Source organism: Sturnus vulgaris, chromosome 19, assembly GCF_052056855.1.
Source record: "Sturnus vulgaris isolate bStuVul1 chromosome 19, bStuVul1.hap1, whole genome shotgun sequence".
Classification (NCBI taxonomy): Eukaryota; Metazoa; Chordata; class Aves; order Passeriformes; family Sturnidae; genus Sturnus; species Sturnus vulgaris.
In genome coordinates this window covers 10,936,151-10,951,431 of record NC_142261.1, presented here as the reverse complement: position 1 = coordinate 10,951,431, position 15,281 = coordinate 10,936,151, and the positions used below count along the sequence as shown (strand labels likewise).

Sequence of the window (15,281 nt, the reverse complement as noted above, 5' to 3'; positions counted from 1 at the left end):
CAGGAAAAGCTGCTGCTCACATCCTCGATCCCCTGTGGCAATGACATGGATTAGTTCAGGGAAGTTTTCATGGCAGCTGCTGTGCAGGACCTCCACACAGCCATTTCCACAGCACACTTCCAGGGCAGAACCACCCTCAGCCTCTGACCTTGCCAGGCTCAGGGCTGCCTGCTGAACTGCCAAGAGAAAAGCCACCTTTTCAGCAAGGCTGGAAAACATGGATGCTGCCTGTTGGGAAAGTGTCCCTCTTCACCTCAGGGAGAGCCAAGTGACAGAACTTCTGAAAGTGCTCCTAGATTTCCATCCCCTTTCTGTGACCAATCAACACATACAGGCACTGTACTTTAGGCCCTTCTATGCATTTTAGGATAAAAATAACTTTGGGTTTGTTCTATCTAGGGCAAGCTCCTTCCTTTGCTAGGCCATGCCATGTGGAGGAGGAGGAATGACAACAGCAGGTACAGCACATTCAGCTCAGGGCAGGTCAGCCACGTGCTCAGCATGCTTCCCAGTACAGCTCCAAGGAAGAACAACAAACACATCCAGAGCTTGTTACAGATGGTAGGACAGGGAAAGCAGAACACAATGGGGACATGAATCACATCTAGGAAACCAGAACGAGGTAAGACACCAATAGAACAAATTGCTACCCCAATGAGAACTCAATGGAAAGAACTCCACTGTCCTTGAAAGACTAACTGCAGCCAGCAGCACAGGCTGGAAGGTCACAAGCACTACTGGCATTCAGCAGGTTCACTTGTGCTCTTCCTCTGCTGCATGGCCAGGCACCCTGTGTGCTCTGGGTCACAGACAGCAGCAGCCAACCCCCAAATCCTGCTCAGCCCCTGTAACCCAGCATGGCCAAGTCCTGTGAGATCACCTGTAGGAACCACTTGCAAATTCCTGTCCAAACGCAATTAGCTCCTCAAAAGTGCTTTGTGCAGGTTCAATATCCAGGTGACATGGGGCACTAGTGGGCCAAAATATGCTGTACTTCAACCACTTAACTTTACATCTCTTTAAGGGAAATACTTTTAATTTGCTTGATTTTACATATCAAACTTTGAATTGTCTAGCATAAATTTACAGAAAAGTAATAAGTTATTTCACCTGGGAAATGACCTAGAAAGTTCAATTGTCCTCCAGAGAACAACTGTACCAAATTCAGAAATGAAATTCATTAAGTATAAGAGAAAAAGCTTTAATTCTGCTTTAGCTGAAAATCATTTTTCAGATCTAAGTTTGGAAAGAGACCCGTTGTTCTAGCACTCCTGAGAAATTTTGCTGAATTGAGCCCCTTCTTTTTAACTAAAAACTCAAAACAACTGTTTTTGAGCTATTTAAAAAACTTACAAGGTCTTAGGAGACTGGTAGTGTTAAAGTGGTAGAACAAAGGTCGCTTATATGCCAAGCCAAAATACCTGCATTCCCTAGCACGGGTTGCTTTATTAGAAAAGAATCTATATAGAATGACAGCTATCTAAAATTTCTGTACAGCCAATGTTAATCTAATCTTATCTCTCTTGACAGGAAACAGAACTAAGTATTTGAAAAGAACTGAAAATATATCTCATTGTAAGAGGCCTCATGCCTCTTTACTCCAATACATCTTCAACAGCAAGGAAGTGTAAGCTCCCTGGCTTTCATACACATGTATCATGTACCACTGGCTGCCTAAATCACAGTCATTGTATTGACACGTCATATCAGCAGGGATGAAAACCAAAGTACCTTTTTTGGGATCTCAGACAGCAGCCCAGCAAGACCCAGTGGGAATTTTGCTATGGGGCTGCTGCCCTCTGCACGGAGCCGCGTCGCCGGCTGGCTCCTGACCGTGTCCCGTCTCCGTTCCACCGCGGGCCGCACAAACGCCGGTGACAGCGTCTGGAGAAGGGGTTTTCACAAGGCGTGGCCATGGCAGTGCCCTGTGCATCCCCCGCCCCTCAGGGCTCCCGCCGCTCCCTCAGCCTCATCCCCCCCGCCCCGCGCGCCCCCTGAGGCGCCGCGCGCGCCGCGCTGTTGCTATGGCTCGGCGGGAGGCGACAGCCAATCAGAGCGCGGCAGGATATATCTGTCGCTGTTGCCGGCGGCCGCGGACCAATGGGGAAGCGGCGGCGGGCGGCGCTCGGGCCAATGGGGAGGCGGCGACGGGCGGCGGGAACGGCCCCGAGCGGAGCAGAGTGGGCGGGCGGTGGCCGCGGCTGTGAGGGCAGGGCCGGGCGGGGCGGGCTGGTCCCTCACGGTGCTCGTGCGAGCCCTACGAGCCCCGCTTCTTTCCCCCCGGTAGAAATGCCCCGATTCCCTCACGGCCCCGCTGTTGACGGCAATAAACGATAACCTGTGGGACCTCTCCAAGCACCGCTGTTCCAAACACAAACAAGAAAGGGACGTTTCTGACCCACCAAAATAATGGAGGCTGCAGGCTCTCAGCGCCCACAGGTGTTCCCAGGGGAGCTGGTCCTGACTTTTAATACATAATTGCCATGTGAAAATAATCACTTCATATCCTTACTTTGAAAAAAACTGAACCCTGGAGAAACAATAAGTGAAAATCTTTACTTGAAAACTTTGTAACAAAAGGTATGGGAGGCATCTTCTCCCTGTATGTCTGGGCTGGAGGTTTGGCAAAGGGGACCCGTTTTGAGATACAGATTTTTTTAAAAACAGTTAACATTTCAGGAAAATATCCAAAACCTCACCCTATAACTAGGATTGGTTTTAAATCTGCATGAAGGGCCTGCCTTGCTACTTCTTGTATTAAGCACCAAAGCAAAGCAATGGCATGCCCTAGCACTGAAAATTCTGCTGTGCTCAGTTTGTGTCACCTGTGGCACTACAGAGTACGGAGCACTCCAGAAGCTACACCCTGCAGTACAACAGGTAGGCAGGGATAAGAAATAGCAGTATTTTACCAGCACTTAGCTGACACCTTATTTTCCAAGCCTGAGAAAAGGTTATCCAATATCCACTGCAAGGCAATGTAACCAAATTTTACTCCTTTGAGCACAGGAGCTTCATTTACCTTCATGATGCAACCAAGGACTCGGATCTGGCCAGTGCTATGATTAGATCTATATTACTGCCACAGAACCATTAGAACTGTGTTACTGCCTTGATAATTTTAACATCTACAGTGCAGCTTCAGACAGCTCCAGGAAAAACCTCCAGTCCATAGTACACCTTTCTTCTATCCTTCGCAAAATTCTGAATAAAACTGTAACTAAACCAAACTTTGTAACCATTGAAAGCACCTCCATCTTCCTCCCTTCCTCTGTTTATCTCCCTGTCAGACTCCAAGAAAGGAAGCAATGGGGTGTTTCCCAGGGAAGCACAGACACGCGGAGTGTATCTGCAGGCAGGTCACATCTATCCACTGGCAGAAAGCTCACAGAGCAGGCACGCTGCCTGGAACATGTCGTCGATTACTGAGTCAACAACGGGATCCTCCGGGACCTGAAAGACACAGGAAGGACCCACAGCCTCACTGGATATGACTTTAAACACAGTTGCTTATAGTGGAAGAGCTCCTTTGGGCAGACAGCAGCAAAAGAAATATCTCCAAAATGAATTAAAATTTTCTTTGTTTCTTTGCTTTCATTTTACTCTCATTTTGGTTCTATTGTCATGTGGACAAAAGAAAGTTTCCATCTGCACCTCTGTCATTCAGGCACAGGAACCAAATATTCTTGCCACAAGCCCAGAGTAAGTTGATTCAGCAAGAAGAGAAGTGCCCAGGAAGTCTGTAGAATGCTGTAAAATCATTTACCCGTTCAAGCTCTTTCTTTTCCTAGAGCACACACTAAAATACGCAAAAACTGCTTTTCTGAATTCCTGAACTGAGTAATTATTACAAAAATTTGAAGATGTCCTGTTTGACATCTACAAGCATCACTCAGGATTTTGCTCCCCAGCCCACAGTGTATTGAGTATCATGTTTCTTCACCACTGCAAAATCAGTGCAAGGATGCAGAACAGCAAGATGAAAACTAGCTAGAGACGGCCTGCTCCGGGAATCTTAGAAAAGGTTCATTCATTATTAATGCCCAAAGCTTTCCTTCTCATCTGGCTTGCATTATGGCTGGTAAAAAGGCCACTTTCCAAGATACAGATCTTTATATTGATGCTTTCAGAGGCTCAAAAGAGGTTCTGTTACTGCCCTCAGAGCTGCAGCCACTTCTCATAATGAGGCCAGCAGATATGGGTCCTGCTTTTTGTAATCTCCTTGGAGAAGGTTTTCCCCCGCAGCTCACACTGCAAGGGAAACAGCAATGGATGCTGACTGTTAGACCAACACACGTGAAGCCAAAAAATACATCAATGTACAGCTTAGATAGGGCTTTCTTGACTTTCTTTTTTTTCCTATTTTTAGGTGACAATTCAGAGACGTGCTCCCATCCCCTTGAAAGAACAAGATTTCTAACTTGTATTCTGTACTGCCTTGAAGTCCCCATCAGAAGGACGCAGACTGCACCCACAGCATGGAGCCACCTTCTCTATCCTGGCCAATAATCACACTGCTCTGTATACTGCTATCAGCCATCTCAGAACAGGGCAAAATCCCTTTTCCTCCACAATAACACAGACTTACAAATGAAAACTACATTAAACATTTTAAGAAGTCTGAGAGAACAGAGTCAAATTGTGCAAAACAGCTTTGAGGGGAGGGCCTCAAGCAGCCATCTTTGTGTGATTGCTCTATAGGTTAGCCCTCCATAGCTGAAAATTTAAATTATACTTTGGATCTGCACAGGATCCTTTGGCCACTATTTCAATGGCACATTTAGTAAAATTAGAGTCTGATTAGCAATTCAAGTAGGAAAAAGTCAACAAAACCACTTTTCCTTCTACTGTCTCCTGGATGTTACCCAGGGAATGCCCAGCTTGCCCTGAACTGGACTCCAGAAGTTATGCTTAAATCAAACATGTTTCATACTAAATATGATATGAGATTTCACATCTCCTCTGAGAGAGCTGCAGGGGATTGTGTGCACAGAGCTCCTTTCTCTGAACTTTAGGTGTGTTCTTACCTGGCCTTGTCCCAAGGCTTGGCTTTCTTCCACACAGGGTGCAGAAACAGGTGGGCACTGAGGCTTGTCAAACACAGTCTGAGAAGAACTGGGAAAAAAATATTATGTACAAGTGCATTTGTATTTATGCTCTATTTGCCACTTACTGTAATGTTTTGCAGCAGGACAAGAGGGGCTGTTGGCAAGACTATTCATTTGATAGAGTTCTGTTATCTACACACCTGCCCCATTTCTCAACATTGTTATGGCCTGAAAATACAGACTCTGCAGTGGGAAGACTGCCCTGACCAGGAGCAGCATACAGGGAATCACATCTCCATTTGCAGCTTTCCTTCTGCCCCAAAATACTCTCCATAAACAACGAGGTGTCTACCCAAATGTCTCACTCCTGGAACATGTTTTAAAAGCAGAGGCCTTAAGAGTCAAAATATGTGGCTTTAGACATAGACACAACATTGGCTATGCTTCTGCTACAGCTTTCCAAGGCCACCAGTGGAGTCTGGGGACACGGCTGCCCCATCCACAGCCCCCTGGAGGCTCTGCCAGCCTCTCCAAACAATCAGTCTGTGGGCACTGGGTCAAGTAGCAGACACTGGGTACTCAAGAATGGGATGTTCTCTCTCATCACCATCTCTACTCTCCCATCATCACCAACTCAAGTCTCTCTAATGCAACAACACTGCCCATACCACCACCAGGAACAGCTCAAGGTGTGAGTGTCCACACAGGCCCAGACAAGAGGTGCCCACTAGTAGAGTACAGGAAAAAAGTAGAACCAATAGACCAAGTTGCCCTTCCTTGGAATGCTCCCCAGTTTCCAGTAACCAGCCTTGGGACTCTTCTGCTGGAGGCTGCATTCAGAGAGTCACATTTCCTAATGACAAATGGGCTCAAATCCCTCTCCCACCCTCTCAAGAATTTGTCTCATGCTTTTCCACAGCCCACTTACACCGACATGCACGGTGCCCTTAGCAACGAGTTCTGCAATTCAGTTATGCAACATTGCCAAAAAGTGGCCTCTGTTGGTGGGCTTGGGACTTGCTGCCCGCTGGTGTCAGGATGCTGGGCTGTCCAGAGGGGAGAGCCTAAGAGCAGATGGATTCCCAGCACTCTGAGCTGGAATCCCAGAAATGCAGGCAGAAGCTGTAAGCTCCCATGAACATCTCAGCACTGACATTTTATAAATCAATATGCTGGCTCATAAATGCAGAATGCCTTGCTCCATAGAGCTCAGCGTGCTTTTCTTTCTGCAATGGAAGGCACAAGATTTCCACTATGCAAGAACCATTAACTGGGCTATATTCCACCTGTCCTGACTTGCAGAGTGAAGAGGATACATCACCACTTATCCTGTAAAAGGGGAGCATCTGTTTGATGTCCCACAGGGACTTCCAGTCCGCTTGCTGGATCAAACCCCCCTCTCAGGCAGCAGAAGCAGATGGAGACAGTCAGCTCCCAGCCTGGTTCCCTCTCACACTCCCACCTCACAGCCCTGTAGATCAGAAGAGGCTTGGACACAGCCCAAGTGTGTAGGAGTGGCTGTAAAAAGCCCATGAAAGAAATCAAAAGGAATTGTTCTGATAAAGCTTTGAGGCTGTGTCCTTTCCAGGTGAGCATCTTTAAAAATGAGACAAGCAGATTAAGGGCCCTTGGGCTGACTTGTAGCTCTATCTAGGTGCTCAGGAAGCAAGGAGAGCATAACCTGAGTTCACTGCAGATAAGTGATCCTGGCTAAATAGTTTCCTTCTCTTTGTGTTACTCTTACCTCTACAACTGGGATAATGCCACTGCCCTGTCCTTCCAGGACAGCAACACTCATTTCCCTTACAGTTTGATGTGTTGCCCCCATGAGTCCCCAGAGGAGTGATGCTCATTGCATCATGACTGCTCAGGAGTGCTGTGCTAACAATCCTCTTCTCTGATCTCTGACTCTGTTAGAGGGCTCTGCCTCATACACAGGTGATCCTCACTGACTGTGCAGTGATCTTACCCAAGATTACCCACAAGAGCTCTCCTGCCTCCCTAGAGAGAAACTGCAAAATGAAATTGCTGAAATTACAACCTAAGCATCACTCACCTCTGAAAAAGATTTGTGTTCCATAGCATTCATGGAATTTTGAGATCAAGGTCTTGGGGGGAACTGGACCAGGCCACTAAACAGGGTTTACAAATAGAGTTCAAATAACTATGTCCTCACCAAAAAGGTGCCAATAAAGCAAGTCCTGCCCCTCACAGGAATATGATAAAGGATGTGTGGATGCCTGGCACACTGACATACCCAGCAAGGAGATATTCACCAGAGATTTCTTCTACTGGCAGAACACATTTTAAAATAAACATGAGCTCACTCCAGAGTCAGAACATGCAATTTTAAATCCAGCCAAAATATTGCCAGCAAGCCTTGCTGATCTTTCATGATCTTTAGTCGCTGTTTAAAACTGTGAATCCTGAAACACAGCCTGAGGTTTACAATGCCTGACCTGGGTTCTCCCCAGTAATTCAGAGCAAGGAGTCTGACATGAGTGTGAACAAGGCACCAGGCCAAGTGGGAAACAGGGGTAAAAGGCAGAAATGTTTTCAGCTGGGAACTGGGGCCAAAGGCTCACCAATCTTTATCTCCAGTGAATCACTGCACTTACTTGCTGTTTAACAAGCCACAAACCCTTCTGTGCCTCTGCTTCCTCATTTTTAAAGTGGGAATAAAGCTTCTTCTACCTGCCTTTTGGACATACTGACAGTGTCATGCTGGCACAAACGCTGGCCAGTGTCAAGCAGAAGGGTTAGAAAATGAGGCTGCTGCTCCTGGTCTGTCTTGCAGATCAGTAAATTAAAGAAAGCCCATAATGTCTGGCAGTATTTATTTTTATGTAACATTATGGAAGTTGTATAACATATGGAAAATGGCACGAATTTTTGTTGTTTTGCATTCTCTGAATTTATGTCAATTCCCAGAGAAAATCTGAAATCTGAAACCTTTGTTATATGTGGAAAACAGAAAGAGAGAACAGTGCCTGTCTTTCCATCTTCCAATTTGGAAAGCTTGCACTATGGAATAATCTTGTCATGAGGTTGTGAAGCTACAAAAACTATTTTAGGATTAAGTACAGGCCCTACCAGCCCAGCCCACAGAACCAGCCCTTGCTGGATCAGTACAGGTTATGCTTTTCTGCCAAAACCATGCAAATAGTTCAGAAACTGAACCTGCCTAAAAAACAGGGGGTCATATATTTTCTAATTAGGCTACTTCCAAATCTCCTTTGTGTCACACACATGCACTTGGACAACATTACCTCTGCACAGAGATAAATACTGGGTCCCTGGGAATGTGTCACTATTTCTCTCTTCAACAGGGTATCAAGACATGGCTGGACTCACAGCATTATTTTTATTGCTGCCTTTGGGCAGCCCTGTGCTTTCCCTCCCTTTACCTGTGGGGAACAGATTCCAGGGTCCCTAGCTGTCCTCCTCTAAGGATTAAGCTTTCATCCTGTAAATCTGACTGCTGAATGATTCTTTCTGAGCTGGCTTCAACACAGACACCTTGAGGAACTGTGCTCAAGGGAACTCTGACACCTGCTGAAATAAATGCTTGTATTAAACACAAGTACAGATACAGATAACATGGCCCCAACCTCTGACCTAGCTATTCCTTCTCTCCTTGCTCCATATTCACCAGAGCCTGAGTGAAGTTATAGCCCTTCCTGCTCTACAGATCTATGGCAAAAGCAAGTGAACATCACTTATGCATCCTATCAAGCCTATTCTGAAGAACAGGGAGAAGAAAATAGATGGTGGGAATGCTGAACAAGACTGGACAGGAAGAAGACAAAAAGCAAGAGAGAAAAAATAGCAAGAGGGAAAAAGGAAGGTGAGAACATGTGCTTGAAGAGAAGCACCACGTCACAGTTAAGAAGTTCCCAGACTTTTTTCAGGCAATATCTTAATGATGACAGGCATTAAAAACCCAGAAGCTTGCAAAAGGACAAGGTGAGCAGACAACACCTGGAGGAACTCTCTCAGTGGAAACACTAAAAGGAATCCACCACTTATATAACCACTTATGGAAGTGGTTACAGTTTAGGCAAAAGAGTAGGTAAGAACATCTGTTTCGACACCTTAAATCAACAGATTTTCTTACTGAACTACCATGGAAGTAAAACTCCAAAGCTCAAAATAGGCCTGCTCTCCTTCATCAGGACACAAGAGAGAAAGAGTGTTTACAACAATGGGAAGAGAAGCTTGGAAAGCCTTAGAGTCAACAATCTGAGTGTACTTTTACTAACCTTCTACACCTGGGGTCCCCACGGAGCCAGAGACTTCTCTGGTGCTGTAAGGGGGCAACCACGTGGGCAGCCAATAATTCGGGAAGGGATGGGACTCGTAAGGGTGCAGGACAAAGCTCCGTTGCCAGGGGCTGGCAGCAGCCCTGATCACTGCTTCTCCAGGCAGCAGCACATGGGAGGGAAAGCAGGTTCCTGCTTCCACCACAGCCTCAGTGCCAAGAGGTACAGGTTGTTCAGTGCTGGGAGGGTTGAACAAAGTCATGTTTGTTCCAGCTTCATACAGCTGAGGGCTCTGCACACAGCTGCAATGATGGAGAAAATGAATCAGCCAGACATTTTGCTTTGCCAAAAGGAGACCCCCCCAGCTAAAGCTCTGAATCCTGCCCATCACAGCTGGGAGAGGAACTGCTCTGACTGGACATGGAACATTTCCATCAATGGTGGCAAGGCCTGTAAGTGATGTCCCCACAGAACCGAGTTGTTCCATGAATACATTTAAATGTTGCTTCATTTCTGAATGGTCACTGTAAAGATGCCATACATCACCTGGATTCCAGCATCTTTAAATATGTTCCTTCAGGAAGCTTATACAGAGGTGCAGCTGACTGCTCCCATCCTGGCTCACAGGGCATGGGGGTTGTCTCCGTTTGCTCAGGGCTGATGCCCACATGAGATCCATCTGAAACGTGCAGGTGAAACAATGCTAACGATTACTCCAAAAGGCTACAAAACAAGTCCAATCTGCCACATGCAGCAAGACCCCTGTGTTCCCTGGGACTGAGGTTTGGTTGTGTGTCTGTGGAAGGACATGGAAATACTGAGTTCTCCTGGAGTACACTGCCCTGATTCCAGAATCTGAGAGATAAAACCTGCTTCTTCCAATGTATTTGCTTTCATTCGGTGCCTCTTTAAAGCCAGGCATTTCTTTTCACCTGCAATTGCACAAGGCCTTAGCAGTGTCTGCTCCTCTGGAGTGAAGGCCTGGAGCCAAACAATGAAGCACTCCACAGAAGCAGAGTCCTCTAGAATCCACTTGATCCATCAGCACATAATGCTGTTCTGAAGCAATATCCTTCCCTTCCTGAGGGAATTTAAAATTGATTTTCACCTCTCTGAACCACATCCTAAACCCATTAGGAAGAGACAAACCTGCAGTTTGTGGAGTGTTGGATTCTTTATCCTGTGGCTCATCTGTTTGGGAAGCCAAAGCCCTCTCAGGACATGAATTGTTGAGCTCTTCCTTATCAAGGCGGTGAGATTTTTGACGTCGTCGATAATTTGCAAACCAATTATAGACCTGAGTTGGCTGCAGGTTCATGTCCTGAGCCAATCTCTCCTGCAAACCCAGGCACAGGGAGAAATCAAGGGGAAAAAAATCACATCCAAATGATCAGGCATTTCTCTTCAGTTCCAAAAGCAGTCCAGCAAAAGACCTTCCAAAGCCAGAGACATTTACTCACTAGGTCTCCAACAGGCCTATATGGACCCAATTGAGGAGATTTTTATAAACTCAGAGTTGATAGAAAACACAAATTCCACCCTGCACTTCCAGACAATTTGTTTGCTCAGGAAGCCACTGCTATTCTATACTGCTCATGAGATAATGCCCTCACCAAAGCTTGCTCTTCTCACAGAATGACAGCTTCACAGAGACAGACATTGAAGTCTGAAGCCTTCACCTGGCAAGGTGGTGATCACCAGTGCTTATTGATTTAATTCACACATCTCTTCCATTACACATCTGTCCCTGTCCAAAGAAGGTAGATCCACGCATATGATGTTATCACATCAAATTACCAGCATTTGAAAATTCAGCACAAAATATGTTCTGGTAAACAAACTGCAATTTTATATAGGGTGTTACTCAGTCAAGTCAGAACTATTTATCATTGTAATAGAGCTTTGCTGAGTGATGGCTGTCTGGCTGCCTATGCTCAAGTACTAGAAAATTAGAACTGTTAAAAACACAGTGAAGAATTTATTGTCCCTCAAATTTTTGTCCACAGCAAGAGAAATTACTTAGCATGAACCTGATGATTTTTAAAAGAAACCTTTAGGGAAAGATCAAATATGAGGAATCCCAGCCCCAAGGAGCCTTCTGAAAACAAGGATTTAGAAATTAAACCAGGTATAGCCTCCTGATCACAGTGTCCTGCTTTTCTGTGACCAAGAGACTTGATTGGAAGTGTCCCTAGCACATCCCTACCCGCTGTTTCTTGTCTGGATTTGCTGTCACCTCTGCAGCAAACCTGTACAGGTGCTGGCGTACTTTTTCTGAATAGTTTCGATTCTTCAAACCTTCAGGACAAAGGGAAATAGGTGGAGGATTCCTGTGCACAGGAGAAAATGGGATTAAAAAGGACCCAAAAGGAATAACTCACATTCATAGGAATTTTCTCACATTGTCACAAGTGGTCAAAATACCAAGAAAAACCAAACTCCAAGAAGGAGCATCTTGAGGTGTAAAACCAGCCCCTGCAGCTGCAAACTACAGAGTAAAAAACTCTTTTGTTTCCCCACGATGCAGTACCTCTTCCTGCAGCGGAATTTCTGCAATGGTGTCAGAACATCTGTCTGGTGTTTCTCCATAACCCTCTGGTAGTGAATCTCATGCCAAAGCTGCACCAGTTCTTCCTTCTCTTCTGCTTTGCAGTACTAAAACAAAACTGTGCATAAGCAAACCCTCCCAGAGAGTCATTCAGACTGTGTATAATGGAGAAAATCCTCAACAGAAATTTCCTCAGGGGTTCCTACTAGTTTGACAGAGCTAGTAGCATTATCTTGGCATGTGGCTCGCTGTGCCTTCTCTCATGTACACAGGGAGTTACACAATTCCTACTTTTCCCCTGGTGAAAAGGTCTACATAACCAGATCTAGAAGGCCAAAAAAATCCCTCACCTTGACTGACACCATCCAGCCTTCCTCATATACTCCCACCCTACCAAGCCACCTAATCCTGGGCTTCCCAACACTTTTATGTCCTGAACCCTAAGACTGTGAAAAACTCCAAGAACCACCACAATAAAACAAAAATCCTGCTACAACCAACCCCATAATCACCCAGTTAACTTTTTCCCTGTGGCTGATTAACTCTAAGTGCCTGTAGCAAAGGCTTTGTCCTGTGTTTCAGGTCACCAATGCACATCTATCACCTTCCACTGTCTTACACAAGCTGGAAGTGTTCCATGTGCTGCAGTTGAGGTACTTCTGCACTAACAGCTCTAACTACTGTTTTTCTAACATGGCTTTTTATTTCCCTGAAGAACTGAAGGACACATCCCTACCTCCAGGAGTCTGCAGGCTGCATCATATTGCCCTTTATGGATATGAACAGACACACAGGCTCGGACAACATGGATGTTAGTGAGAAAATATCTCTTGTTCTGGCATTCCATCATGGCTTCAACCAGCTTCTCCAGACTAGGAGACGAGCTCTCGAGCTCCCGGCAAAGCTGTTCTGCTTGATTCAACAGCTTGGTGGGTGGGGGATGCTCATTTTCATTCTTCTTTAACATGGCCATGAACTTGTTCATCATCATGTCCTGTTGGAAGCTTTTTCTATGCAAGGCACGAAGTTGTGGTTAGATAAAAACTCTTTATCTCCTATTTTTAGCTTCTATGGTATGCTTTTCTTTTCTTTTTCTTTTTTTTTTTAAGTAAGTAAATTCACTGTGCTGTTAAAAGCAGCCTAAGGAACTCAAAATGCTTAAAATAAGGCTAGGCCGAAAACAGCCGTGAAAACCTAAAGACACACTAGGTTTGCAGTTGAGAAAATTGAGCTCAGAAAGACATATTAAACTTTCCCCGAAACTCAGAGACTAACTCTAGGGTTTTACATCCACTGCTTACAGGTTAAAACTATCGAAACATTAAATCCAGAGACATTCAGGCGAAATTAATTTGGTGAAATGTCTCCAAAATGGCACGCGGCATGCCCGGGCAGCCCGCAGTTACTGTCACATGTAAAGCCCTCGTCGGGGCTGTTTCTCACCCGTTTTCCTGGGAGAAGGACGCCGGCTCGATTCCCCGCTGGACAGCGCACCCTCGGGCCAGCTCCAGCCCCGCCGGGCAAAGCGGGGAAAAGCTGTGAAATGGCTGTGAAATGGCTGTGAAATGGCTGTGAAATGGCTGTGAAGTAGCTGCGAGGCGCAGGGACACGCGGCAGCCCCGTGGCCTCCGCAGGAAGCTGTCCGGGGGCACGGCGGGGTCAGCAGCGGAGCCGCCGTCGGGCTACAGACCCCGCCCTGGCGGCGCTCCCAGGCTGCTCCTGCACTCCACCCCCACCCCGGGCACAGTGCAGAATGGATGTGCAATGGTATAGAATAGAGTTCCTTCCATAGTAGAGTATTTTTAAGTCGCTAATGGGGATCAGACAAGCACTGATAATTTTGACACGCTTACAGCGACTGAATGAAGAGGCACACAGCTTAAACCCACCTGCTAGAGGTGGGTGCTGTCTAAAAACAGTTTAATCATTCTGACTCAGTCTAAGGGATTAAAAACTGAAGCAGCTATGATTTGCCTTGAATCAGATCTGAACACCACTGAGAAGGTGTCAGTCCTCCTCTGACTCCACTTTCTCGAGGACGTGTAACAACGAGGAGCCACCTCGCAGCAGGAGCCCACCGTCCCCAGTCACTCGAAACCTGCTCTTAAATAACCAGCTCGTGCCAAGGCCCCGAAAAGACAAATGCTACATCCTCGAGTGCCGGCAGCTTCCTCCTGAGGCACACAAACACATTCTAAAAACCATAACCCTCAGCACTAACTTGTGTTCAGTGATCCTTGATTTCTCCTTAGGCTTTGGTGCTGGCCTTGCAACAGTAACTGGCTTCCTGCTCTTGCTGTGTGACACTGTTCTAGATCCAGACATGAAGACAGAAAATCCTGCACGATTACAAGACAAAGCTCCAGCACTGAACTTTGAGCTGAACATAGAAAGCAGTATTTTCTTTTGGCAGTTGCTTTCTTTTACTCACCAATTCTTCATTGCTGTCTGTGGAGTTACAACAAAACATCAGGTCACTTCATTTTCTGCATTTTACTTATTTACATGTATGAAAACTTAACAAGCATCTCTCACGTCTTATCGTACATATTCACACAATCAGGTACACCTTGGAAGGGGCAGACTGCTGCCAGGCACATTCAGAAGCCAAGGGCACTCATCATTCCCAGTGAGGGGAAGCTGATACCATCACACTGTGCTGAATCCAACCGCCCTTGAAAACCATTTGCACTCTCTCTCCTTTACCTCTGCTCTAACTGAAGTTTTGGCAATCAAGGACTGTAGCTACTTGAAACCAAGCTGAGGTCAGGTGATAGATACCAGCAAGCCAAGAGCTCAAATTCTTTTTTTTCCAAGCACTTAATCAAACCCTGTTGAATATCAACAGCAATATCACTCAGGTCCTCTTGGAGCCTCAATATGAATCCAATCTCCAAGTGAAGAGAGAGACTCTTCACTTCTACTTCCTTGCCACAAGGTAAAGCTTCTAGCTGTCTCCCTAAGAGATACAACCCTATTCAGGGAGCACTAGCATGCATCTTGTCCAGACAATCAGTCCAGAACATCACGAGCCGGCTGTCCTTGTTCCAGCAGAAGTCTGTGAAGTCTTTCAGCAGCCGGTCTGCGAACTTCTCATCACCAGTGGCGCTGGAGCGCCACGTTTTGGTCAGCATGGTGTTGTAGGCCCAGTTGTAGCCAATGCGCTCCTCACAGAACATGTTCTGGTTGCTGGAGCTGGTGGAGTTGCGCCGGCGCCGCTGCTGCCCGCTGGAAAATTTCCTCTTGGAATATGGCAGCTGCAAAAACACCGTCCCTGCAGGAAACGGACAGCACTTCAGTCTGAGACACCTAACTCCCCACTACTGGTGGCTGTCTCATTAAATTCTGAAAGGAAGCTGGCCTGAGTTTCATTTAATTGCCTTTTAGCAAGAGAAAATGGGTTACACTTTTCCCTCGTGGTTC

At 46.2% G+C, this 15,281-nt stretch overlaps 2 protein-coding genes across 11 annotated transcripts in view; both read right to left on the bottom strand.

Moving 5' to 3' along the window:
• Positions 1–2,545: 2,545 nt before the first annotated feature.
• ANHX (anomalous homeobox) lies at positions 2,546–14,187 on the bottom strand. 3 transcript variants are annotated; one of them, XM_088176292.1, is made up of 9 exons: positions 12,595–14,187; positions 11,841–11,965; positions 11,517–11,640; positions 10,460–10,646; positions 9,857–9,989; positions 9,311–9,612; positions 8,456–8,603; positions 5,028–5,115; positions 2,546–3,453 (listed from the first exon to the last, which is right to left on the bottom strand). In XM_088176292.1, the coding sequence occupies exons 1-9, from the start codon at positions 12,847–12,849 to the stop codon at positions 3,367–3,369; spliced, it is 1,449 nt and encodes a 482-aa protein (XP_088032418.1). In that variant the 5' UTR covers positions 12,850–14,187; the 3' UTR covers positions 2,546–3,366. The 3 variants fall into 3 exon arrangements, with proteins under 3 accessions (XP_088032418.1, XP_088032416.1, XP_088032417.1); XM_088176290.1 differs by lacking the exon at positions 8,456–8,603 and having other exon boundaries at positions 2,546–4,251; positions 12,595–12,868; positions 13,302–14,187; XM_088176291.1 differs by lacking the exon at positions 8,456–8,603.
• A 149-nt stretch (positions 14,188–14,336) lies between these two features.
• The window catches only part of DEPDC5 (DEP domain containing 5, GATOR1 subcomplex subunit), a 39,200-nt gene continuing 38,255 nt past the window's right edge, over positions 14,337–15,281 (bottom strand). For all 8 annotated transcript variants that reach the window (XM_014894690.2, XM_014894686.2, XM_014894684.2 and 5 more), the window contains one exon: positions 14,337–15,132. In XM_014894690.2, coding sequence (XP_014750176.1) covers positions 14,837–15,132 — 296 coding nt within the window. In that variant the 3' untranslated portion in view covers positions 14,337–14,836. The remainder of the gene's footprint in view (positions 15,133–15,281) is intronic.

Coding starts and splice junctions, on each gene's coding strand:
- ANHX (XM_088176292.1), bottom strand. CDS start 12,849: ATGATGATGAACAAGTTCATGGCCATGTTAAAGAAGAATGAAAATGAG. Junction 9,613..9,856: donor TTAAAGATGCTGGAATCCAG/GTGATGTATGGC, acceptor CCATCATTGCAG/CTGTGTGCAGAGCCCTCAGC. Junction 3,454..5,027: donor AAGCCTTGGGACAAGGCCAG/GTAAGAACACAC, acceptor TGTGTCTTTCAG/GTCCCGGAGGATCCCGTTGT.